Genomic DNA, 27,833 nt, shown 5'->3' on the forward strand with positions numbered 1-27,833 from the left:
AAAGAGAAAGAAGTGAATAGAGAGAGCGAGAGAGAGAGAGAGAGAGAGAGAAAGAGAGAAAGAGAAAGAAGTGAATAGAGAGAGAGAGAGAGAGAGAGAGAGAGAAAGAAAGAGAGAAAGAGAGAAAGAGAAAGAAGTGAATAGAGAGAGCGAGAGAGAAAGAGAAAACATGTAATCAATTTTGTTGAATTTTCCTAAAACCTCCAAAGAACATTCTCTCGTTTCCATTGCGAATGGATTCTCCTGGCAAGTTTCTCGAAACATCATTGCGTCGTTCACGAAGGGCGGATACTCGCCTACGCCCGCGCGACTATTCCTGGAGGATCGCGAGACTCTGATTTTATTCTTCTTCTTCTTCTTCTTCTTCTTCTTCTTCTTCTTCTTCTCCTCTATCTTCACCAGTTTCTTCTTAATGCGTTTCTTCTCTCTCTGCTCGATGGGGCTTCGTCTTTAAAGGGACGATCGTGGACACTCGGAGGATCAGGTAGGCTACTAATACTTTCTATCTATGTCTTTTTTTTCTGTTTTTTAATATTTTTTGCCTTGTCCGGAAAGTTCTTGCCTTCAACTCATTCATGATCCCATCTTTAATGAGACAAAACATTGAAATAAATCAGTACGGTAGAAGAAAAGAAAAGAAAAACAATTCCAAAGACTTCCTCAAATGCTTCGTTTGGATATATGAACAAAATTATTAATACGTTTCAAGTATCATTGTATCATGTACTGATACGATTCGATATCACGTATGTTAGTGGCACAAATTTTCTAGACAAATTAATTATCTTTTATTTTTCTCTCTCTTTTTTTATCTGAGAATCGTCCTAGAGTATTGCGAGAGATTACGTTGACATTTGAAAATGTCACTGACTACCTACGTACAGAAAGACAGAGAAAAAGAGAAAGAGAAAGAGACTCTTTTGTCGTTACTTTTGTAAAAGAAGAGAGAGAGAGAGAGAGAGAGAGAGAGAATTTTTAAAGGAATCCCGTTTAGCGAGCAACGGCCGAGCAGACCGGCAAATGGGAATGCAAAGCCGGCGCGAAAACGACTCCTCTAATTAAGCCGCACCTTCTCTCCTTTCTCCCAGACCGAGATGTTAAGTTTATTTTTCTTTTTAATATTTATAATTTGCTACTACTCTCTTATCGATCTTTCTCTTCCTTCTACTTCATCTTATATAATTATCTGCGATTTGCCAATGGATCATCTTATAATTAATTTGTTATTAATAAGAATTAACTATTCCTAATGAATTATAATTTTATTTTGATTATTTTTCATTTTCACGAGAAAGTGCGTATGTAAAAGGATCATTTACTAGAAATATTTTGCTTCTTTCCTTCGTCTACGTAATCTTCTCGTTCACGTTCACCAGATAGGATAGGTGTAATAATATAATAGAATCGTGCGCGATAATGCGCCAATGAGATAGCCGTTGAAACGTAACGCATCAAGTGCATACCTAACTGTACATCTAGAATCGAACGTATATATGTATTTATGTATGTATGTAACATCACCGTTGCTCGCTCTTCGCGATGAGATTCGAGTTAACACGATGACAAAATGTACATTATATATATATATATATATATATATATATATATATATTATTATTATTATTATTATTATTATTATTATTATTATTATTATTATTATTATTATTAATTAGCACGACGATGTAGTGTAGATATACATACATCCGACAGTTATGTCTCAGTTTTGAAGAAATAATTATATTTTTTACGAGAACAAAATCATTAATGAAAATTAAAAAATTGAAATGATGAATGAGATATGAAGAAAAAGATTTTCTGGTGACGATAAAAAGAACATGACCTGTATTAGAATTTACACAAATCGAATGACCTCAGGGATATAGCAAATGACAGCTATCGAGCGTCACACTTTATCGATTTTACGAATTAGCAACCGCAAGCAGAGACTCTTCGAGCGATAATAAAATTCAATGGGGATAAGAAGGCATTCGCGTTGTTTCCTGTTCCATTCCGGAAGTAGTATATTACGACAAGATATTTCTTTTTTATCTATAATCTACAGTTGCAAATCTATTTTTATAGAAATAATATCGAGATTAGATAAATTATTCCCCTAAATATTACATATGAACATAATTTCTTATCATCACTCCGCATCAAAATGATTTAAACGATATATTCGTTCGGAAATAAGATTAAGAGATTAGAGCAATTACTTCCGATGTTAATCCAAATCAATCGATCGATTAATTTCATATTAATCGAAAAATATATATAATGCAATTCTAGATCATATTAACGGAATCAACACATATTTCACATAGAAATTTCAAAATGATTCTATTGTTCAATATCTGATGTCATATACCAGTTTAAACGATCGAAGTTTAAGGGCGTGTTGGCTCGATAAAGATACGCATATACATATATATACGTATATACGTATACGTGTTATACGCATATTCGTAGATATACGTGTGTATGTATATCCCCGAAAATAGTTTTCGACTGGTAAAGAGTGTCGACGAAAAGAAGACGAATCTTTTTGAAATAAAGAATCAAGGGGAAGCTTTCGTATTTCCATGAAATAGTATGAAACCTCGTCGTCGCGCTCGTCGTCATCGTTGTCAACGTGGTTTATGAGAGATGAGCCGGTGCAAAGACTTTCTCTAAATATTTAGAATGACTCCGACGAAGCGACACAGATGCTCGTTCTCATAAACGGTGTCGAATCGAAAGAGACTTTGAAAAGAGTCGACTGAGCTTTTGTAAATCGAAAAATATTACCTTGAAAACATTATTTTCATCCGCGGATGCAATCCAGAGACGCATAATTTTCTATTCTTTCTATTGCACGAAAAATAAACGCATCTAATCCTTAAATTAATACGAATAACTGAAATTTTATCTGTATATATATAAATGAATTATATCTGAATTAATTGAAAAAAATTTAATGCACGATATACGTTTTTAGAAAATATCAACGAATAAAAAAAGATGATAGAAAAATGATGTTTCTTCACGGATAGAAAGAAGAACGATAGATGTTCAGCTCATAGATCGGTTCTTGCACTCGGCATGCCTTTCCGCTTCGTAGATTTTCGTAGGAAAAAAATGAATGGATCCCGATGGAACTGGCGTCTGAATGTGTCTAGTAAAAAAAGAGTCAACGACGCTGTGTTGGCGATCGTTGGGCGATTAAAATAATAATGCGCTGCAAGGAGAACGCTCGTAAGATCTAAGAAAACGATTTCAACGAGAATACGATCGAATCTTTTCCCTCTCGATCGCTCAAGGGAGGGAAAGGAAGAAAAGGGAGAGAGGAAGACTAGTCAATAACTATCGGCCGATAAAACGGCCGTGCCCTCTAATCAACGGACCGTCCATTCGTTAGCGAAACGACGCGATAAAATCGATAGGCCTCCCTGCATCTCTCGATGCGAGAGCAAAGAGCGCCATGTGGCCTATTCACCGCAGCTGTCAGCTTCGGCGCCTCCTTAAGCTTCTCTCACAATCGTCCGAAACTAAAATTTATCTTTTAAATCGTCTATAAATTTTCTAAAAGATCTCCTTCTAATCAAGTCATGACAGAAAAATACTATTTTTACATCCGAGTTAAAGGTCGAAAGTTTAAGTTCACTATCTTGGACTTAATTCAATCGACTATCGATTCCTTACGGCAGTTCTCTTGGTGCGAACGTACCTTTAGAAATGGACCGCGACAAAACGGCTGGCACGAGAGTGTTTCTCTGGAGTGAGTCATGGCCTATACGGTCTACCAAAATATTATACTTTACGAACGCTTACGTGTACACCAAAACGATAAACTTGGAAAGGTGACGATCTGTTTTACAATAGATCTCTTTCAAGAAACTTTTGCTTATCTTCAATTACGTCTTCTTATCAATTACGTACGTTTATATTTCCAATAAATTTCATCATTAAATGACTCACCAACGATTTTATGGTGTATTCCAGAAGAACGATATAATACCATGAATTACTCTTGTACGATTGATCTGAAAAAGAAGTGATTTTTCTATCTTTCGATACAAATTTCTGTCTTTTTCTAATAAATAAGATATATTTTCTTGAAAATTCTCTTCGAAAAGTATCTTTCCTTTGTCTCCTCGGACATCCAGCACAAATACCGCTACCAGGATTATTTCTTCTTCCTTAGGAATCTGGCTCTGTGATTTCTCGGAAAGTCGGATCTCCGTTTATGGGATCCACACGGCGAGACTTGCGTCTTAGCAAGCATCAACCCTTCTTGGGAAAAATCGCCATCAAGGACATCGAACCTTTCTCTTTCCCTCTTTTTCTTTTTTTACGAAGTACAAAATCTCTCAAAGAAAAAAAAAAAGAAAAAAGAGGGGACATGGTATTTAATTCAAAGGCATCGTCCATGTTACTCTCACAATTCAATGTGAAATCACGGATCGACATAGTCAGGGAGACCCTAATTGTCGTCAATTGCTGCCAATTGAGGGAGTCCAATTCCCTCTCTCTTTCTTTCTCTCTTTCCCTCTCTCTCTCTCTCTCTCTCTTCAACTACAATTTCAAGCTTGTAATCAAGTGTTACGCACTTCTCAAGCACTCTCTTTTCGAATTATGTAGCGACATTCGCATACTCTCTTAGAAAGAAAACTAAAAAACTTGAGTTGAAGATCCTCCTAGCTAACCTCCTTTCTAACCTTTTCATTGTTCTCTTTCTCTCTATGGCGTTGCGATGCATTTAGCCAAACGGCACTACGACTGACCCGTCCCTAATAAACCGTGAAACCATTCTTATTACGATGCCACGCGTTGCTATGGGCACAAACCATACTATATACCTATGTATATATATATGTAGCGGTTCAAAGGGTGCGGTGCTGAACTTGCTGCATCGAATTAGCATCGAATTTCCGGTTAACATAAGACCGGTCCTCTTTACATCTTTCATTTCTTTATTCGTCTTATGTATGTATATACTTACGAATCGAATTGATTCTTAAATAAGTTTCGTTATATGTTTTGACTTTATTATTAAGTATGTTGGAATAATATATGTGGTGAATCATTTTATGTCGGAATTAATCAAATATTGATAAATAAGATATAAAAATGTTTTTTTTTACAACTTTTGAATAGATCTAGTATAGTAAATGTAATAATTATTTATTAATCGAACCAATAAATATGATATCTTTATATATATGATATTTTTGTTATATTTATGATATTTTCCTTGATACTTTCGATAATTCCAATTTAATTTTCTAATAAAAATTTCTACTTTTATCATTTCGTATAATCGTTGCTTATAAAAATGAATTTTTGTCGACATTTTCACGTTAAAAAAGGGCAAGTTCAGTCATGAGTTTATGTACGTGTGTATGCGTGAATATAGGATCTGTAGTAGGGCTTTGGTAGGTCGACGCAGCAGTGGGGGAGGTCCACACGAGAGCAGATGTTTGGTCCACGAGGGTCTGCTGAGTAAGTCGTAGGGTATCGTGCTCACTGACTTACCCTTGGTTCGATCGTTACGCGCGCGCGCACACTCATGGAAGAGAAAGAGAGAGAGAAAGAGAGAGAGAGAGAGAGAGAGAAGAGAGAGAGAGAGAAAGAACCGAGCAAAGATCGAAAGGAAGGATATACGAGAGAGCAGTTGAGATCACGAGCCACGTGGAGACTTTCGACGAGACAAAGTTGTTACACGCGTTCCTTATGAGTCATCGATTATTCGATCAATGTCTCGTCCGAAAAATGACCAATTAATCTCCAAATGAGAGAATCATTGGAACGAATAAAGTCTGATATAAAAAAATTTGTGTTTATCAACCTAATTTCCAATTTGTATGTATGTTTATATGTGCGCGATTATGTGTATGTGCAGTGATCTTGAAAGATAAGGAAACGAAGGAGTACACTATTCGAGAAGATCGTGCAACTTTTATAACTCATGTTTTTTAAGGTAAAAATTAAATATAATCTCTTCTCTATCAATGAATCTATCAAGATTGACCTTTCTATACCAAACTAATGATCAAAGTTCATAAACATTGTTTATATAACGTTCAGAAAACCAGGAAGATGAGGACAATGTGACGTTGCAGTAATTAAAGACACACCGCGGGCTTGAAACGAAAAGGAAAGTGGCAAGCTCGATTAAATTCGAAACAGGAAGTCGACGATGATCTTTCTTTTCTCCTTTTTTCCTTGAAAGAGGGAGAGAAAAAAGAAGCTACGCTTCTCTTAGGATTATTATCAGAGTAACGTGCCAGTCTCGGATAAGTTTTAAATATATTCTATGAGAAATTGTTTTATACAAAAGTTGCATAATTTTTATCGATATGTTATGTCTTAAAATTTATCCAAAATATTTACATGCTACAAAATATTTACCTGCTAATAAAAACCTACCTATAAACTGACAGGATCTTATATAACGTTATACTATTGGAATTATAGTTTGAAATGGTAATAAACATTTCAAACGTATGTAATTTCTAAACGATACCATATAAAAATATCAAAGTACTTATATATGTATTAAAACGACTTCGTTGCGACTTTTGCTTTATGCTTTCACCGACATCGGTGATGATCGTAAAGAGATATTTAAAAAGGAATTTCATTATTGCAACGTCGATATATAATTTTACATTTTCTAGATCTCGTCGTCGACGCATTAATTGCATTCACAAATTCATTAATGAAAACGTTATAATCGTATTAAACGTTATAGTCGTATTTATTTCTACAACATCTTTTATCAAGCTTCGTTCATTTTACTTTCATTTTGCCAAATGGAAGAGAGAATACATATACAAAGATTATGACCTTTCATTTTGCTTTCTTCCCGAGGTATTCGACCCTTTCTATGACGATCGAAGACACTCTAAGGTGTGTCCACTTCATTTACTATTCCATTGGGCTATGTCATTATCAACGTAACGTGATATAAATATTCTATAATTTATATACAGGATGAGTACCAAAATTTCTTCATTTTATGATTTTAAAAATCAATTACTCTTTTTCAAAACTTTTCAGGCTAATTCTCGGTTCATATTGTTAGCTCAGCTACAAGCCTAGATTACAATTTTCGAAAAAAGTCTAACATAGATATTTTTATAATCATCTACGAACTTTCGGCACAGCCTGTATTACAAAAGTACATACAAATTAATATTAAACTCATGCGTAGATAAATATGATTTCTAAAATATTATATTTGTACATAAACATTAGCAGGATCTTTTATGAGAATAATAATGATTCAATGAAAGCTGTAACATATTTAAGAAACGTTTTAAAAGGGAAACTTGAACGACTCATGAACATACTTATGTACTTACATATGTACACACGTATAAATCTTGTATACATCGATTTTTTGGTTAGTTCAATCAATGCCACGTGTAACGGTATGCGTAAATCAACGTTGGCGACCCGGTCGCTTTCTACGTGCTCAGCATGATGATTGAGGATCCGTTTTTCAGGGTCTCATCTATCAGAGACATGTTCCTATTTAATGGAAGCGCATTGCCTTCATAGTATATTTAATATATATTGTCTATATACGTGTATGCGTAAGTGCGTATGTATGAATCTGCAGCTATGTATCTCGGGAAGGAAATATTTTCGATATGAGAGAGTCACATGCACTAAAAACAAAAAAGAAAAGAGATATAAAGTTAACAGAAAAGAGAAACGAAAAGAGTTTCTTTTATCGAAAAAACGAGTCTTTAATCGATGACCCTTTTCCTTCTTTCTTTTTTACGACTCCGAAGTACTTACGTGCAAAAGCATAACTATCGTATAGCGAAAACGTAAGAAATACTATTAAGCGGAGATAAGATGGAAGTGCTAAAAATCTCTTTTCAAACTAAATAGCTTGTTATTCCAAAAATGGTCAGTGTGATCCGATTTTACTTAAATTTCACAATAAAAGTACTATAATATTTTCTCCCAACTAATTTATATTCTTCTTTGAAACTCACAAAATATGATATTTCATAGTTAATATTGTAGAAATATAGATATATAATTTAATTATAAATAACAAATATTTGTATATATTACTATCATTTATCGCAGCCAATAATATTTTAACATGTAACGATTTAAGTAAGTACATTTTTAACGTGATCTCACTACTTATTAATATCTTAAAAGGAATTTTTGTTAAAAAGAAAAATTAATAAAAAATAATCTCATTTTCTTTGATAAACTCACTGTGACACACTTTCCGTTTAAAAACATTTAATTATTAAAAATTCTCATAAAAATACAATTAGGTATTCGTCTCTAAAAAGATATGCTAATTTGATAAACAAATTTTGAAGTAAGCAAAATCAGACCATGACCATTTTCAGAAGTGTCGATAAAAGTCTTCAAGTAAATGCAATGTCGTCTCTCGAAAGGCAAATCGGTGTTTAATATTACGGTGTAACCGGGTTACACCTCCCATCTCTTTTCTCTCTATCTATCTATCTATCTATCTCTCTCTCTTTCTTGCATCGCCCTGGATCTTCGAAAATCTCAACGAAACGTAACGTGTTATCGGTTTCGATAAGTGAGTCAAAGAAAAAAAGAGGAAAAAAATGGAAAAGAAAAAATTGCAAAAGAGAAAGAGGCGAGGAGAGTTCTCGTTAGGTATAACGAACCTTGAAGAAAGTTTGTATGTAAAGAGATAAAGTTGATAAAAATGATTTTGTGCAGTTGGTTCGTTAGTTCGTTAAACACCACGCCTCTTTCGATGTCCTCTTTCGTGATGTCTCTTTATTCCAAATTTTTCATCCACATATCTTACATTCCTCGCACGTTCTGACTTTTATTTGGAATTTTGGGACGCGAGAGATCGCATGGAAAAATACAGGATGATTCGTAAATACGTGTTCTGGAACGGAACGCGTAAATAAAGGATTCATTTCACGTTCTAAATCTAATCGATAATATACAATGTATCGTTTAAATATATATAGAAAGTCAATAATTGTAGCGTTTAGTTGCTAAATAAAGACGAATGAAATAAATGATATATAAAATGAAACTAAATTAATAACAATTACATTAATGATATCATTTTCTGTTGATAATAAGAAGGACAAATCTGAAAAATTATAATAAAAATACTATCTCAAATATCATTAATGATCTTTTTAAATTCACGAGAGCTCCGTATTTGAAAGAAGATAAGTCTATTGCACACTTTCACTGTACAAACGTATATGTACACATACTAAGAATCCAATAATGGACGAGTAGAGGTAATCTTATACTGTATATAAACCCTCGATGCTTCGATACTTAAAGGGTTCCCTATTAATTAAATCATCTCTTAGTAAGTCTCGGGTAGCAGGTAGGGCCACCAGAATCGATGAACGAGAGACAGAGAGAGAGAGAGAGAGAGGGAGAGAGAGAGAGGGAGAGAGAGAGAGAGAGAGAGAGAGAGAGAGACAAAGAGGTAGAACGAGGAATTTACAGGGTAGATTTTAAAGAAGGAGAATCGATCCTCTTTGGAAAAGATACGTTGGCCTTCTTAGAGTACTTTTAATTGAAACGGATAGCTTATTTCTAATTTTCTATTAAAAACAACAAAATTATATCTAAAATTTTCCGAGAGATGTACATAATTCTCGATCATCAATATTGATTACATTAATAAAAAAAATCTATTTCATATAATAATAATTATATGAATTGTAATAATTAAAATTTTTAAATATTACATTTATCGAAACATTTTGTTCACTATATTTAAAAAAATAATTTGGTAAAAACAATTTAAATGTGGATGATACTTTTCAGTAAGATCTACTAACAAATAAATTAAATATTACTTTTCACAGAAGACTCTCAAAACTCGTTCAATTTACACAAGCCATTGCAGTAAACATCGTTACGAAAGAGATCTAACATTATTACGAGTCGGCTTCTCTTCCAACTTCCTGTCGCTTTCCAACAACGATAAATGCATGTCGATTGTGCAAAGGAGAAGAGCTTGTTTAAGACCGCTTATGTATATCATGTGGGCCTTTCTTTATCTGATTATTAACCATTAGGCAGATAAATATAAACATTAAATATCAATGTATTTAATATGATTAAATTCTTTTCAACGTTATTTTTTTTTTATATGTCTTTTTTTTTATATGTCTTTTTATATATATATAATATATATATATATATATATATATATATATATTATATATATATATTATATATATATATATATATATATATATCTAATTCAATACCAAATCATCACTAAACAGATATTATGTACAGCTTAGTAATTAATAAAAGTCAGATGAGTAAAAACACGAAATAACGGTAAGCGAAGTATTCGATCAATCGAGATCGAATTATCTCAACTTATCGATCATACCAAAGCATATTTTCATAGCAAGCTACTTATAACGTTCAAAATCGAAGTATCTCGGACAATTGCAGAAAAAGAAAGCAGTTGAGAGAATTAGAGTGGTGGGCATATCGATTTATCGGAAAGTATGCAACTACGGATTAATGTAAAAGTAATGAGTTAGAAACGAGTTAGAAATGAGTTAGAAACATTCCTAACCAAGGACATTACTTTTGAGCGTTATCTTCTTCTTCTTCTTCTTCTTCTTCTTCTTCTTCTTCTTCTTCTTCTTCTTCTTCTTCTTCTTCTTCTTCTTCTTCTTCTTCTTCTTCTTCTTCTTCTTCTTCTTCTTCTTCTTCTTCTTCTTCTTCTTCTTCTTCTTCTTCTTCTTCTTCTTCTTCTTCTTCTTCTTCTTCTTCTTCTTCTTCTTCTTCTTCTTCTTCTTCTTCTTCTTCTTCTTCTTCTTCTTCTTCTTCTTCTTCTTCTTCTTCTTCTTCTTCTTCTTCTTCTTCTTCTTCTTCTTCTTCTTCTTCTTTTCGGCCATTTGTAGATCAGTGTACCGAAATATTTCTAGCTTAACGATATTCGTACTCATACAGGTAGTTCGTTTTATTTTCCTTCATTAATTTTTTCTCTTCGTAGATGATCAGAAAATTAGAGAAAATTTGTTATGTTATGTATACTAAATTATAATATTATATGTTTGATAATTATATAACAATTCTGTTATAATATTAACAAAAATTACAATACTTGATAATAGCTTATTAAATATAAAAAAACATTAATATAATATATGAAAACGTATAAAATTAGTAGTTAAATGCAAAATTCTTAAATTTTTACTTATGAATATATACATATATAAATGTAAGTTAATGAAGGAGCGAACCGAACCATGTAACGTCTAAACTTGAACTGATTTTCGTATGACTCATACCTCTTAAGAAGTCTCTTGAAACGACGATCTTAAAAACAATAACATAGCGAGATATGATCTTGTTCTCTCTTTCTCTCTCTCCCTCTCTATCCCTCTCTCTCTCTATCTCTCATTCGTCCTCGTATATTCATACATTATACATAACATCGTGACCTTCTTTAAAGTCATCGTCTTCTTATATTGATTTTTCCTTATATGAACTTTCCGTCACAGTACGATAATCTCGATGTGTAAAGTTTTATAGTGAAAGTTATACGATAAGAAAAACAAGATGATTAGGTAAGAAATTTCGAAAAAATTAAGAGAAGCTAAGAAATAATCTGAAAGGAAAGTGTCGCTTAAAAGAATTTGGTTGTGGGATAATAGAAAACTCTTGTCGAGACTGTTTATGCAGGAACGGGGTTTATGCGCGTGTATGTATGTATGTACGTATGTACGTATGTACACATCTGATCTCACTTTGGACGCTGTCCTGTAACGATATTGCAGAATCGTTACTTTCGAATAACGGTAGTTATCTGTCGCTTGAAAAAAAAGCAAAAGATAATATACTCTTATTACTTTGTGTGTTCCTTATTGATAATTAATAATAATGAAATTGTTTGAAATCTGTCTTATTTGCGAATAACTAATCGTTGATTATCATATTAGTATCTATAATATTAATTTTAATACAAAACGATCAAGTATTTTCTACGTTTTTTTTTTAAATAAATAATACGTTTATTGGGCCGTTAGTCAATAAAAACAATTTTTTTTATATAATTATTTTGTTTATTTTGAAGTATTAAAATGACCATGTTTGTTGATTGTTAACGAAGAAAATTGATCAAATATTATCTTCGTATTTCTTTAAAGTATTTATAATATATACCAAAAACAAAATTGACTCCAATATTATTAATAATAATCTTCAGTTAAACTCATACGAGAATTCCATGACAATTTAACTTGATCGAGAAAAAGCACGAACAAGTTTAAAAGATCCAAGTTTGTAAAGGCGTTTCTAACGGGATCGTTTCAACGGGAGAAACGTTTAACTTGAATCCAGATGAAGAAGAAGAAGAGGAAGAAGAAGAAAACTAAACGACGTATAGGTATGTGCTTTTTAGAATCTCGTTGGCACGATAGCAGGATTAGAATAAAACAATGTCTCTCGAGAAACTTAAAGGAAGAAACACGTTCGACCTTTTCGTTCACGTCTGGCAAATTAAAATGCGTCTCCCATAAGCGAGAACGGTCCGGCACCGTTAATGGCGAACACGCCACACGACTAAATTTATTCTAAAACGCAACTAGGGTCAGTGTGCCACGATTTTTATCGAACAACAGGTGTACTTGCGACTTGGCACGTCGATCATTCGACGATGATGGCTCCTTTTATTTTTGCAAGAGCTTCTTCTCGTTACTATATGTTCATTATTATGCGAAAAGAAAAAGAGATAAAGAGATAAGACGTATTCTTACGTAGCTTGTATTCTTAAAAGTATTCTCTTATTCAATGTATTTTCCCCTAGCGTTAGATCTGAAAAGAATTGAAAAAATTGTCGTTCAAAAATTATGCTATCGTCAAATTTCAACCGTATATGTATATGTATATATATAATTTTATATATACATATACTTATAAGTATAAAAAAAGAATAAATAATATTTACAATATCACTTGATATCAAATAAAAACTATAGAAATTAATTTTTACACTGATTTTTAATAACGACTAACTTTCTTACATTTTGAATACTTCACTTTAAGTATATTTATTATCTCCTTGGGCTAAAATTTTATCAATGATAATACTTATTATTAAAAGTGAAAATATTTAGTATATTGACGTCTAGAAATTTTTAAAGAATTCCTATGAATTTAAAACATCTTCCGTACATTCGCTCGTACAATATTCCATATAGTTTTAACCATCAAAATTCGTAATTTTTACAGTACAACATTCTCTTTGTCAGCAAAGGGTGAAAATCGATCGGATTGGTTAACGAGATACGTTGAAAAGCGTCACGCCATTGCGGAAAGAACAACACGACTTTATTCGGCCTCGGATAATTCAAACTTTCGAATATTTAATTTCTACGTTTAAAAGTTTGCGATCTTGTTTGCAAAATTCTCACAAAATAAAATAAAAAGAAAAGCCTCGTAACTCGAGAGAGAGAGAGAGAGAGAGAGAGAGAGAGAGAGAAAGAGAGAAAGAGAGAGTTCTTTGTTCCTTCGACTAGTAAGAAACGGTACGAGAGTTACGAACGCGAATGGAATAGAGAAGCGATCTATGAATGAGCCCACGCTTAAACACCTACGCCCAATACCGTTCGAGCTCTGACACCACATCGAACGTGCTTGATACGGTATGACATGATTTTTGTTTCCTTCTTACTCGAAAATCTTCAAAGGACAAACGAACTAAACTTCTTCGATTTGAATAAACTACACTTTATCGATAACTCATTCAACGAAATATCTATGGCATTTTTATTTCGTACTATTCGATGTCCTAAACTATCCAAGTATGTAAAAAATAAAATCTAAATTCGAGTGAAAATATTTACTTATAACAGAAACTATTTCGGACTAATTTGAAATTAGAATATCTGACTGCATTTACAATTTTTAATAAGATTATTCATGAAATGTTTTTATAAAAATTGTTCGAAATATGTCCAACGAATGAAAAATTAAAAATCCATTCAATTGGTATCTAAATATTATCGCTCAGGAATGCACAATTGTTGTCTAAATAATCAAGTGAAACCGGTATCAGTATCAAGAGGTCACGCATGGAGTCCTATGCGGGTAGAAACGACTTACAGACAAGAGAAATTCTGCTTCCGTCTTTCTTCAAATTCAAGGAAAATCCAAGATCTATAGATACGTTTCTATCGATAGCATCTAAACAGAAATAATTAGAGATCGAAGTAGATGCCACAAATCTATAGAAACTAAATCCAAATCGAACGTAATCGATTTCAATATGTGCCAGTGTTGACCTATGACACTTAACGATATAACATGAACAGACGTGCCATGAACTCGACTCGATCTCACCGTTATGCTCGACCCATAAAAACGATCGTGGTAGAAAAGCGACGAGGATGGAGAAACGAAGTCCGAATAAAGAGAAAGAGAGAGAGAGAGAGAGAGAGAGAGAGAGAGAGAGAGAGAGAAATCTCAGTCGGGTCAGGAGGACGTACGGACGTTTGTATAGACATACAGAAGGACGTATAAAAGGACAGAGAGAAGGAAGGAAACTACGTCGAACGGTTTCTAAATGGTGGGCCGTTAAACACCGTATACGAAAGTACTGGAATCTCTCTCTCTCTCTCTCTCTCTCTACCTCCCTCTTTCCCTCCCACCCTCGCTCTTTCTCTCCCCCTTTCCTCTTTCTCTCTCTACAAGTCGACCAACCAAGGTCGAAAAGGGATCGACACGATAAGAGCGAACAATCGAGATCTCCGAATGAAAAGTGCCTCTTTCTTTCTCTACTTTCAAGAACTTCTCAAAGCTTAAAAATAAAAAGAAAATATGTATAATAAAAAGAAGTATGATGTCTCGAACATAGAACTTTGATCGTTCGAGCTCTAATCGACTTTGAATAAGTTCCAAGAGATCATTCGTCCATGTAACATGTGTAAATTATCTAACGAATGAACGATCATAACGCAAATCAAACTTGGCTCGAACTTTGGTTAAAATTCATTTTTCCTTTCGGTACTTTCATTATGGAAGACTTATGGTCTTCCGTGAAATTATATTTAATAGAAGACCATGTTTTTAGAATGATTAACTTTGTTACTGATATTTTTCATAATAAGAGAGTCTTTACGAGGTTGGATTATCGGACTAACCCTCAACTCCTACTAGTCTCCTTTTATGATAAGCAGAGAATACTATAGGTATATTCTATCACCGATCCGCAGGGGAAAGATATGAATACTTAAACGTATTTGAATATCTCTAGAGATTTACATAAGAAGAAACAAACAATTTGGAATTAAAAAGTTTCTCTCCTACGCTAATAAACAAAAAAGTACAGAAGTGGACCACAAGTTCCTAGGTGATTAGAAAAATCATTTACTCTTTTTTCTCAAAACTTTTTAGATTAATTTTTTTTCCGGATTAAACCTAAGGACTTTTAGCCCACTTTGTATACACCCATTAAAATACCACAAAAGTTTGCATAAACGGATCGATCGATCGATCTCGTGACTCAATTTCCGTATATCGCGGAAGAGACTCTCATTCGTTCGATGAGAATCGTCGTCAAGGTCGACGATCCACTACAAGGAATGGCAATAAACTTCGTTCCTTTTCCCCTCCAGCATTCTCCTCTTCCCTTCTCTTTCCCCGTGTCTCCTAATCCGAAGACGAGGGACGGAAAAAATATCCAGCAGCAGTCGTACGTTTCATTTTTCTTTTTGAAAAACCAGTCGTATCCAGCAACAGGAGCAGCAGCAGCAGCAGCAGCAGCAGCAGCAGCAGCAGCAGCGGTAGCGAGAGTAGCGGCAGCAGCGGCGGCGACGGCACCAACGGCGGCTTCTAGAAGAGACAAGATTGCATTCCGATGCAAGACTTCTGTGGTATCTTGAGGCGAACAAGGACAACAACGATTCGCTAAATGATATCGCTTAACTAACCTTTTACGAAACTCGAGTTACTTTCGATTTAATTTGTTTTAGGACATTTAACATCTTGGAGAGAAATAAAATTGAAAAAAAAAAAAAGAATTGATTTTCCTATTCATAAAATGTTTCGTTAACAAACGACATTTTTTAGGTCAGTAACATTTTTAAAAAAGTAACTACATAGTTAGTTATTTCTCGATCAAAGGAGAGTCCTCTGAGTCGAAGTAGGTCCCCCCTTCCTTCTTAAGCAGACCTGGGAGAACCACCTGTAGACTGCTCGAGAGGTGTTGTGTTTTCACCTGGCAGTCGAAGCTGCGATCGCGAGCGAACCGGTGTTCCGATATTCTCCTCGCTTTCTTTTAGATATTGGAGAAGTTTAATCATTTGATCATTGAGAAAACTCGATGACTCGAGAGGACGAAAAAATCAATTTAAAAATCATCACGAGTGAAGAATAAACATGATCCAATATGTGATTTAACGAATAAAACTATTATTTCAATCGTGAAGTGTTTTGAACAATTTTCCAAAAGGAAAAGTGTAACATTTAACATGGAAACTGTCCTTGAAAAAATGGGCAGGCTCAATCTGGTAATATTATAACTATTCCTAAATCGAATTGTATCATTTAAAATTGGAATACAGTGAAATTATTCCTCCAGAGAGGTTCGCTTGACAACGAGTAAACACGTTCACTCAAACCAAATAACATCTAATTCGTGTCCTAATTGTATTATCGTTTAACGTGCCGCGTTATTAAATTTAATTCTAACTAATGCCATTTAAATGTTCAGTTAACGTAAGCCTCTAATAAGAGAGTCGTTGCGTAGACGCTAGAAACATATTTTACATCATATTTCAGGAAAGATCTTTTAATTGGAGATAAAAGTAAAAACGTGTTTTTGAATCTTCATTTTTTTTAATTCCAAGTGTCTTCTTCTTTTTCTTCATCTTCCCCTTTTGTCATTGACATTCCATGTCGTGGATATTTTTTTAGTAATAAATGTAGACACACGTTGCATTATACGAACACGCGAATGAGGACACGAACGAGCAGGAAACTTCTCGCTTGGCCAATCGCAAATTACGTAAAAAATCACGTTACTCCTTCGAACGTGCGAAGGAGCCATATCGTTTCACATACATACTACGTACTTATATACTTATATACTTTCTGATGCGTTACAAAATATATCTATGATTAATATACAAGACGAATAATTTAATTCGGAGAAGCCATTGTTTCTTAATAATTATCGAAGCATTCGTTTGGGTTAGTTACGAGTTGCGAAAGTTACGAGTGAAAACTCGTCCTGGTTGGTCGTGATACGAAAATGTTGACATTTCTGTCGACGTAGTGTTTTAATTAAATCGATTTCATCTATTAAATAATTCTTTTTTTTTTTAGATCAGTACTTCAAATCTACATATATGTATATAATTTAACAAAAATAGGTTTTTTGTTGTCAAATGCCTTTTAAAAATCTTTGTCAGAAAATTTTGTTAATAATATATAAATATACAAACTTTGATGATCAACTTGTTGTATGTATTCTTTATATAAGTTAGTAACAAAGTGATAACATAAAATACTATCAAAAGTTATATACATTTGCCGTTTTATTGCGACTGCTATTAGGCTTGCCCAGGTGTGCTCTCTTGTTTGAAGAATTAACATGACAAAGAAGAAGTTAGAAAAGAACACGAAGAAAAATGAATAACTGTAAAACATTAGACATCGTTTAATAGTCAATGGGCACGCGACATCGTACAAATGATACTTAAACTTTACAAAACATTTAAAAAATATTATTTCCGAGTCAAATCCTTCTTTTGTTTAGTTCTTATCCTTTTCTTTCTCTTTCTCGGTAACAAAAAAGTTCTACGAATTTCATTGATCTGTCGATCGTTCGATCTTTCGTACAAACTGGTATTTATTTCCGATACTCTCGTTTCATTCGATATCTCGATTCTACGATAGAACGTAGTATTGAAAAAAAAATTACTATGATAACGCAAATATAAATAATGTCTTTGAAATGTAAGATAATATTCTTTTTCAGTCTAATTTCTTTTTTTATTATTTTTGCCTCTCACATATTTCTTGTTTACTCTTTCGTAAATACTTCGTAAAACAACAATAACAACGACGACGATAATAATAATAATAATAATAATAGACTGAGACAAGTTGAAATTAAGAAGCGAGTTCTCCATTCTTCTTCGTCACTATCTTTCACTTGTTCGTTTCTGTTTCTTCTATTTCCAGTCGAAAGCTCGTTTGTTAGTTCGCAGTTGCATGACGAATAACAACGTTGTCTCGTGAATATTTTCGCAAAAAGGAAACGAACGAAAGGGGCAGGGACGTTCATTACCCTGCTGAAACCTTGGGAAATTTATTTCCGACAGTAGAATATTAACCTAATCGTAATTATATATCGTAGTCAATCAATAGTGTTTCAATCGAAAGGTTTAAAGGTTAGACTATATCGTGCTTCTAATTTCATTGACTGGTCTAATACGATCTACTCTATAATTTACTACGCGAACTTAATATAGGAAGAAAATATTTAAAGGTATGTATAATAGAAATTCAATGATAAACTATTCGATTATTATGTATATATATTTATTTAGCAATTTACGTATCAGATGTGTCATCTAAAATAGCAAATGTTGCATTCCAAGTTCCGGTTTAGAGAGAGAGAGAGAGAGAGAAATTTTTAATAAATTATTGGAAGCGTTTGTTAGAATCTGTAGATCATTAAAAAAAGTATCTTGATATCGAACGATATTGCTCAAGGACATTACCTTTACGCATATCTTGATATACATACTAGCAAACTATGTATCTCGAGACTAAATCGCAAACGCTGCTAACATTTGGTTTCTTCGTATATATTTTTCCGTTTTTTTTTCACTCAAGAGATAAGAAATTAGCGCGATAAGCTTGACGATGCCTCGGAAGAAGCTCATAGTCAGTGTCGAGCATTCGACAAAATCGTGTTAAAAAACGTTGTTAAGTGTATCTCTTCCAATGGCTTCGAATGAGGAACGAGATATCGATAGTTACGGTGAACCCGTGACGCCTCCACGTCGATGGATTTCTTATGTAGTAGGTGAACGTGCTTTGCACTATAGTTATGACGAATCATATTTTCTTACTGTTATGTATATGTATATAGTATGTCTAAAAAAAGTATTCTCTTATACTTATTTATTTTATACTTTTTTGTTTTATAATTAATTATAAAATATCTATGAATTAGAGAAAAAATCTGCTTATAGTTTTCAAACTTTATAAAATTTATTATATGTGCATGTCGTATTGTTTCTTCATATTGTATTGTAGATTCTTTTTATAAAGTAATATATTATTATAACCATGCATATCTTGGATAAAATGATACAACATAAAATATAAATAATAATTTATTATCACTTCGATACATCTGTTAGAATCGCACAAAAAAAAAGAAAAAAGTAAAAAATAATTGATATTAGAATTGTATTACTTAATGAAAAAATATACAATAAAAGAAATATGCATTTAAAAAGAAATCTATAAGTGTACTTTTTAGACTCATTGTATATCGTAGAAAAGTGAAAGAAAAAGTAACGTTACGTTAACGATTCCGCAACACGACATTTTCCTTATTTTCTCTCTCTGCTTCCTCTACAGCGTATCCTGACATAAGAATGATGCCAATTCAAACAAGTACATCGATTTCGAATTAGTCCTAATTTTTCAATCGGGTTGACAAAGTTTAATACTTTGCATGACTAAACTCTATTAACTTGAAACTAATCTCTGTCGGTATCAAGGACGCTAAAACTTATAGGAATATTATTCTTTGTCTCTGAGAGAAATGGATTAATAAAAACTTATTACTATAATGTTTTACTCGTGTTGTTTGTATTCAGAGGATTCCGAGCTGTCCTGTAAAGAGTCCACAACCACTGAAGGAGTTTGTCGGCCGCTGTCAAACGATGCCATCGAGAGTGAAGAAGTCTTTTTGCGGTTGCCTCCAAGTAAGTACATGAGTTTCCTTCCTATAAACATACTTAAGAAACGTCTCATTTACTTTCCTCTTCCTTTTATTTATTTTCGTCTTTATCTTCTTTCTGCACATCATATGAAATTATCATCATAATAATAATATCACGAAACATTTAATGATAAACGTTAAATGTTTCCGACGATATATCATATATAAATCAAATTTATCATTCATGTTAGTATACATATAATTAGTACGACATATAAGATAACTACTGATAATATATAATGACATAGAGTATAGAATGCTAATAAATGTTTTCTCATCACTCTATCGTTAATAGATACTTATGAAATAATCGAAAGACTTGACGATTATGTCAACGCAATATCGATCGTGTATAAGTGTATCATCCTTCTTTCTTTCTTTTCAAAAATCTTTTTTAAAAGAAGAAAATCCATATGGAATCTTGGTCGATAATTCATCGATACTCTCTTCACAACGTTCTTCTTCTTCTTTTTCTTTGTATCCATTTATTTTCTAGAACGCTATTACGTTGTAGTATCTTGGTATGCATCTCCGCATTCCTGACTTAAACTACAAACTATGCGGCTTCTCTTACTATTTTTTTATCTTTTTACAATGCAACGAATTATCATTGAATGATCTTGCAGAGAAAGAAGATAAATCGTCGAAAAGATACGAAAAGAAACAAGTTTGTAGACGTGTTTAACAAATGATTTTTATCTTATCTTATAGAAAGAGAGAGAGAGAGAGAGAGAGAGAGAGAGAGAGAGAGAGAGAGAGAGAGAGAGAAAGAGAGACAAACTTAGTTGATTCACCTTCGTCTAATCGTAATTAAAGAACATAACCATCTTCTATCGTAAAATTAAATTTGAATTTCAGAAAGGAATATTCCTTCCTTGTGTCAAGCTTGATAATAACTAATTCAATGTTTCGACCTTCTCCTCGGTCGAACTCAATATAAACAGTCGGATAAAATCATGTATTCAGCACGTAGTCCACAACACCTTGAGAGACCTTCCAATGTCACAACTCGGCAAACATTTTCTATACAAATTTCTTCTGGACGACACTTGTAAACAAATTAGTTTTCTTCGAATTTTATGCTTTTCGATGATATCATTACGGAAGGTTATACAATTATTTATACAATCGTAATCACAATATTTTGAAGTAATGGATTTTTAATTATTGATTTCTAATTAATCAAGTCATTTTCTAATCAGTATTTAACAGATGTTTTTGACAAATTAAATAAACAAACAAATAAATTATTACAAGGGACATTGAACTTCTTTTTTTTTTTACAATCAGTGAAAAAATATCTTAATAGTTATAAAAATATAAATCGTTCAATAATTTGAAAGATCACTCAATAAATGTAACAATTTATTTCATTCAATCGACACTCTTGAACGAAAGAAAAAAAAAATTAGAAGGGGAAAAAAGCGTCGTTGACCTCAAGCAAAGGCCAGTCGACCTTGAATGGATCCCATGTGATCCGTAAATTCTATTAGATCGATGCACCGTGGATTCACGTTAGGTGAGTGCCTCGAGGCGTGTCCACGTAGAACGACCATCCAACGATCGTATATCTACCATCCTATCTTCCTTCTAACTCTTATTTTTTCTGTCTAACGAATCTTCCCATGCGAATAAAAAAATGCATGACTGCTTTTCAGTACAACGATTCAGGAAATTTCCTCCTATAAAAAGGAAATATTACAAAGAAGAACAATATAACAAAAAATATAGCAACTTTATTATATATTAAAAAATATAGCCGGCAAAATAAGTAAGGCCAAATGTAAAAAAATTAAGAAAATACTTTGTAATATTGTTTTGAACTTGGCCAAAATTATAGTAAGTAGAAAAAAAAAAGATTAAATAAGTATAGTAAATTCATATTAAAAAGCGTTAATATCAAAAAAATTCGAAAAACCTCTGAGAAGAACTTTCTTAGAATCGACTTGAACTTGCTATTCAAAGATTAATGCTAATTTGACATAGTAATGTGGCAGTCTAATTATCGTAATGGTACTTCTCCCTCTTCTCTCTCTCTCTCTCTCTCTTTCTTTCTCTCTCTTTTGTTCTTATTTATCTTCCACCTGCTCCTAAGACTCCTTCTTCTCTTCATCCTCTTCCTCTTCTCTAAAATCTCTTCTATGGTTAGAGATGCTCCACGGAAGAAATATTAATCGCCGAGATATAATTACGCTCGTATCTTTTCTTCCCCTTTATTTTCGTCTATCTAATGCTTCTTGCATTTTCTAAGAAGCATCCAAGTCATAACGTAAATCGAACAGTAAACCGACGTACTCGAAAATGTTTTTCTACAAAATTTCTAATTCTCGTATGATCATTAAATCACTTTTATGCCTTGTCCTACAGCGAAGCTTCCTCTCGATAAAATCACCTAAACACGTGACGCGCTGAAAGGAGTAATCATATTTATTTCTGATCATGTGCGACTAGATTGAAGCCGAGTTCATTCTATTCTCTTTTATCTGTTTTTCTTTGTTTTCTCTTTCTCTCATACATATTGAAATGCAATAGAAATAAATTTTTTCGATTCAAACTTTTTTATAATCATTTGATTTGTTGACCTAATAAATCTCTTTGAAGATGCAGAAAGACGTAATCGTGATCGCGCACGACATAAATCAAGAAGTCGCAAACGGCCAATGCGAATAGGTAATTTCCTAGTCACGTGTGAAAGTACCTTTGGAATCCAGCGCCCAAGCCGGTCTCCTGACCTTTGCCGTCCCGTTCGATGGAGTAGAACGAGCAAGCTTGTATCGGAGAGATGCTGCATGGCCATCTCTTCTTATCAGCGTTCCATTTAGAAAGAAAGTCGGCATAATCTCAATAGAAGAGAACGAATTACGTATTTCTAAATATGCGAACATCAACGCTATTATTTATATATATATATATATATATATCAAAAGATATTCAAGACTTATTTTGAAAGTCAATTTAAAAAAACTTAATTTGTAAAGAATTGCTCTTAACCAGAGAAAATTTATTTAAAATGAAACTCTTTCAGTTGTGCCAAATAAAATCGATGAAATTTCTCGAATTTACGTAATTCGAAGAAAAATGCACTTTCTTTTCTTTCTTCGACCATATCGACTGCAATCGATAGAAATGCGAAATGTAGAAACTCCGAACTGCGTAAAGCGATTTTTTTTATCTAGATATAACACCGATCATCCTATTGGCCGGCTGACTGCGGTTAAAACTCGCTGTCATACTCAATAAGGTCAAGACCTGCTTACGTAGCCTCGATCGGGTTTACTGTTGAACGCTAACGTTTCCAAGCTCTCATCGTTGATTCGATTTTGTTGAGACTCAGTCCTCGTTATTTTTCGACAGGATGACGAACCACCGGAAATCACGTACTGTGTGGTGGAACACACTGGTACGCTCACGCTTCAAGCAATGACACCGACTTTACCGATGCCAGCTGAAGAAGAATTGAACAAGATGTTCCTTGAGTTGGTCGACGAGCTCGATTTGACGCAAGCTAATCGACAAGCAGTTTTGGCACTTCCGGCTAATAAGAAATGGCAGATATATTGTTCGAGAAAGGGAAATGGAACGCTTGAAAATGGAGGCTTGAGAACCACTGATCTTAGCGGGGATCCTGACGATTATATCGATAGGATCAGGACAATTGCAAGTGTAAGGTTAAATTTTATTTTTCACTTTCAATCAATTTTACTTGGATCCTAAATTAACTGCAGTTGGCAGTTAATGTGACAATAATAAATTTTGTCGTTTTGCTTGTATCGGCGAGGAGGACAGAAAGAAAAAATGTATTAAAAATGGGGACAACCAATTGTCAAGGAAAAAGTAAACGTAGGAAAAAATTGATGACCCATAACCGACCAAGATCGCTTCATTTCAGAGTCAATTTCCAGAGGAAGGAGAGGATGCAGCGATACGAATGCGTCAAGTAGAAGCTCTAAAGACAGCTCTGAGAACGCAACCGCACAGCTTCGTCCTAAGGTTCATCGAACTTGATGGTTTGAACGCTTTACTGCAGGTTCTAGAAAGAATGGACGTGGAGGCAGCCAATAGCAATCTTCACACAAGCGTGATAGGTTGTTTAAAAGCTTTGATGAACAATTCGGTCAGTTTTTGAGACTTAACCGATCGATAGTTATCACCTGCAACAAAGACGAGTTCGAGGGATTATCGAAAAAATTATTTTACAGAATGGCAGGGCACATGTGCTGGCACATCCCACAGCAATCAATACCATATCTCAATCGCTCGCAACGGAGAACATAAAAACAAAAATTTCAGTATTGGAAATACTCGGTGCAGTTTGTTTGGTACCTGGTGGTCATCGTAAAGTTTTAGAAGCTATGCTACATTTTCAACATTATCATTCCGAGAGAACACGTTTCCAAAGTATAATAAATGATCTCGACAAAAATTTTGGTATCTACAAGGACAATCTCTCTCTCAAAACGGCTATAATGTCCTTCATCAACGCCGTCCTTAATTATGGGCCCGGTCAAGTCACTTTAGAATTTAGACTCCATCTCAGATACGAATTGCTCATGCTCGGCATTCAACCGATTATTGAAAAATTGAGGAAATATGAGAATGAGACGCTCGACAGGCACCTTGATTTTTTTGAAATGGTTCGTAACGAGGACGAGAAGGAATTAGCTAGAAAGTTTGAAAAGGAACACGTGGACACTAAAAGCGCAACGACCATGTTTGATTTGTTGAGGCGAAAACTCAGTCACACAGCAGCTTATCCTCATCTTCTCAGTTTGTTACAACATTGTTTACTGTTACCACGTAAGTTTCAAAACAATTGAGTTGAGGCGACGGATTTAAAAAACAGATTTAAATAGAATCATTGGATCATTCTCTTTCCATTCCAGTCGATTATGGTTCGCACCCACAACATTGGCTACTTTTCGATCGAATCGTCCAACAAATTGTCTTACAGACTGAAGGAAACGAAACAGGGATAGCAAAAAATCCTGACATTGCACCAATCGATATCAACGTGAAGGAAATCGTTCATCTATTGGCCAAAGAAGAGGAACTAGTTGCTGCCAGAAAGAAAGCTGAAGAATTGGAACGTGAAAATTCTGATATGTCAACGAGATTGGCTAAAAAAGAACAAGAACTTGATTTACGAACACAAGAGAAGGTAAGATTATAGAAAATATTTTTTACGATCAACTCCATCAAAAATCCACCAAAGGGAACCATCAAAATCCCTTTTGTAGGAGGACATGGAGGCAAGTTTGGCAAGGATCAAGGAACGTCTGGAAAAAGAAACCTCGATGCATATAGAGACCAAACAGAGAATATCAGAGTTACAGGATAACCTCGAGATTTTGTCGCGGCAAATTAATAACGAAAAGTCCGAGAGAAAACGATTGGAACAATTGGTAGCATCGGGAAGTTTACCGGACGATGCCAAAGCTACTTTAAAGATCGTAGATGATGAGGTTCTTGAAAAAGTCGAAGCCAAACCGATGCCACCTCCGCCGCCTCCACCGCCTTTGGCACCGCCTCCTCCACCTTGTTTAATGCCAGCTGCTCCACCTCCGATGAAGGTAATATAAAATACAGTGTCTGAATAATGTTTTTAAATATATAAAATAGAATGAGAGATTAATCTTTGTTATTGTTTTAACAGGTTGAGATAGTAAAAAACGTTCCTCAACCAAGCAATCCACTGAAATCCTTCAATTGGTCGAAGATACCAGAACAGAAACTCCAAGGTACGATTTGGTCCGAGCTAGACGATACGAAATTATACAACGTCATGGATTTAGAATCGATCGACAAGATCTTCTGTGCCTATCAGAAGAACGGTGTATCCGCTGAAGGTTCCATCGAAGATCTTCGTACTTTGGGAAAGAATAAGAAAACTATGTCGGTGATCGACTCGAGAAGAGCACAAAATTGTACGATATTATTGTCGAAACTTAAATTGTCTGACAACGAGATCACCAGAACGATACTGTCGATGGACCAACAGAATATATTACACATTGATATGGTCGAACAATTATTAAAATACATTCCGTCATCGGAAGAAGCTGCTCTTTTAGATATGCATCAAAAGGAATTACAAAATAGGGCTGATTGTTTCCTCTATCAGATTTCGAAGTAAGATATGCTTTTTTTTTCTTTCATTTCCTTTGATTTTCATTGTTTTTTGTTATCATTAGAGAAATTCTCATGAAAATATTCTTTCAGAGTTCCTCACTACGAACAGAGACTTAGATCGTTACACTATAAAAAGAAATTCTCAGCTAGTATAGCAGAATTAACGCCAAGAATGCGAGCGGTTCTTGAAGCTAGTCGTCAAGTTGCAAGATCTAGAAGACTCAGGAAACTATTAGAACTGGTTCTAGCTCTTGGGAATTATGTAAATCGCGGAAATGCTCGCGGTAATGCTTGTGGATTTCGATTAGCTTCTTTGAATCGTCTAGTCGATACGAAATCTTCTTGCTCAAAAGGCACCACCCTTTTACACTATCTCGTACAAATCCTTGAATCAAGGTTCCGTGAAGTTTTAGATATTGAAGAAGATATGCCACATGTTAGGACAGCTGCTAGAGTTAGCATGGCTGATCTTCAAAAAGAAGTGGCTAACTTGAAGAATGGTTTGCAAGACGTTCAAAGGGAAATTGGTATGTATGTGTGACAGACAATAAATATATTTTAGTCAATCTTAAAAAAGAATTATCACACGTTTAATAATTCCTTCTTTTTTTTTTAGAATTTCATCGAGGCCAATCTCAGGTATTGCAAGGTGACATGTTTTTACCAGCTATGAGAGACTTCCAGGCGCAAGCCACATGTAGATTAGCCGAAGCTGAGGACTTGTTCCAAGATATGAAGACTAGAGTAAGAACAGATAATCTTTTACCTCTTCAGAGATGATTTTCATTCAAACAATCGATTTATCTTATTGGAATTTATTCTCGTTATAAAGCAGTTTCTAATAAAAATTCTTAGTTTTATTATCATTCTGCATGATAAATTGTTGTGAAAGTAATTTTAAAAACATTATTCCTTTTTTATACAAATTAATTATGAATTTTAATAAATCAACACAGTTTGACCGAGCTGTTAGACTATTCGGTGAGGACTCTGCGGGTGTACAACCAAACGAATTCTTTGGTATATTCGAAAACTTCCTTCAAGCGCTTGCTGAAGCTAGACAAGATGTTGAAAACATGAGAAAGAAGATCGAGGAAGAAGAACGTCGTGCTAAACAGGAACAAGAGGTATTAAAAACGAAATTATTTAATGAATTTCTTGAAGATCACTTTTTCTAATCATTCCTTTTCAGCTGCGGAAAAGAACAATGGAAAGAAAAAATTCTCGTGAAGGAATATTAAACAGTATATCATTAAGTAAAAAGAACGAAACTAATGGTAATCAAGGAGACAACAAAGGTGAATTCGACGATCTAATTTCTGCGCTTCGTACCGGAGATGTTTTTGGCGAAGACATAGCCAAATTTAAAAGATCTAAACGTAGGCCGGTAACACCATGTGGTCAAGAATCACGTAGACATAGCGCTCATAGGGAAGATTCACGAGAACGACATTAGACTGTACCGAATTTATTTTTATTCAAGGATAACAAAAAACATAAGATAAAAAGAAGAATAAAGAAAGATAGAGATAGAGAAAAAAAAGTTCATCAAATTTCGATACTAATTACATCGAAATATGACTTCAAAACTCTTTTAAAAGGATAAACTCGAATGTCAATGAGAATCCTAATGATTAATAACTACCCTAACTTGTGATTATAATTTTAGAAATGACGAGTCTTTATATAAATTGTATTTCACGATCGGTGCTACGTTGATCGTTTCCTAACA

At 33.9% G+C, this 27,833-nt stretch overlaps 1 protein-coding gene across 6 annotated transcripts; it reads left to right on the forward strand.

The window, feature by feature from the left end:
• Positions 1–120: 120 nt before the first annotated feature.
• Positions 121–27,743, forward strand: DAAM (disheveled-associated activator of morphogenesis-like protein). Of its 6 annotated transcripts, none has more exons than XM_085662617.1 (12): positions 121–484; positions 19,848–19,955; positions 23,327–23,635; positions 23,862–24,086; positions 24,172–24,769; positions 24,856–25,130; positions 25,210–25,542; positions 25,626–26,101; positions 26,192–26,628; positions 26,718–26,845; positions 27,058–27,228; positions 27,294–27,743. In XM_085662617.1, exons 2-12 carry the CDS (start codon positions 19,914–19,916, stop codon positions 27,555–27,557), a joined length of 3,258 nt encoding a protein of 1,085 aa, XP_085518743.1. In that variant the 5' UTR covers positions 121–484; positions 19,848–19,913; the 3' UTR covers positions 27,558–27,743. The 6 variants fall into 6 exon arrangements, with proteins under 6 accessions (XP_085518743.1, XP_085518741.1, XP_035742693.1 ...); XM_085662615.1 differs by lacking the exon at positions 121–484 and adding an exon at positions 5,643–5,959; XM_035886800.2 differs by lacking the exon at positions 121–484 and adding an exon at positions 16,220–16,514.
• Positions 27,744–27,833: the final 90 nt, after the last annotated feature.

Source organism: Vespa mandarinia, chromosome 19 (genome assembly GCF_050613455.1).
Source record: "Vespa mandarinia isolate Hongniang chromosome 19, ASM5061345v1, whole genome shotgun sequence".
Taxonomy (NCBI): Eukaryota; Metazoa; Arthropoda; class Insecta; order Hymenoptera; family Vespidae; genus Vespa; species Vespa mandarinia.

Bases quoted from the DNA above. Each gene is read 5' to 3' on its own strand.
- DAAM (XM_035886799.2), top strand. From the start codon at position 18,961: ATGGCTTCGAATGAGGAACGAGATATCGATAGTTACGGTGAACCCGTG. The intron at 23,636-23,861 runs GTAAGGTTAAAT...GCTTCATTTCAG, and splicing joins GGATCAGGACAATTGCAAGT to AGTCAATTTCCAGAGGAAGG. The intron at 27,229-27,293 runs GTATTAAAAACG...ATTCCTTTTCAG, and splicing joins GTGCTAAACAGGAACAAGAG to CTGCGGAAAAGAACAATGGA.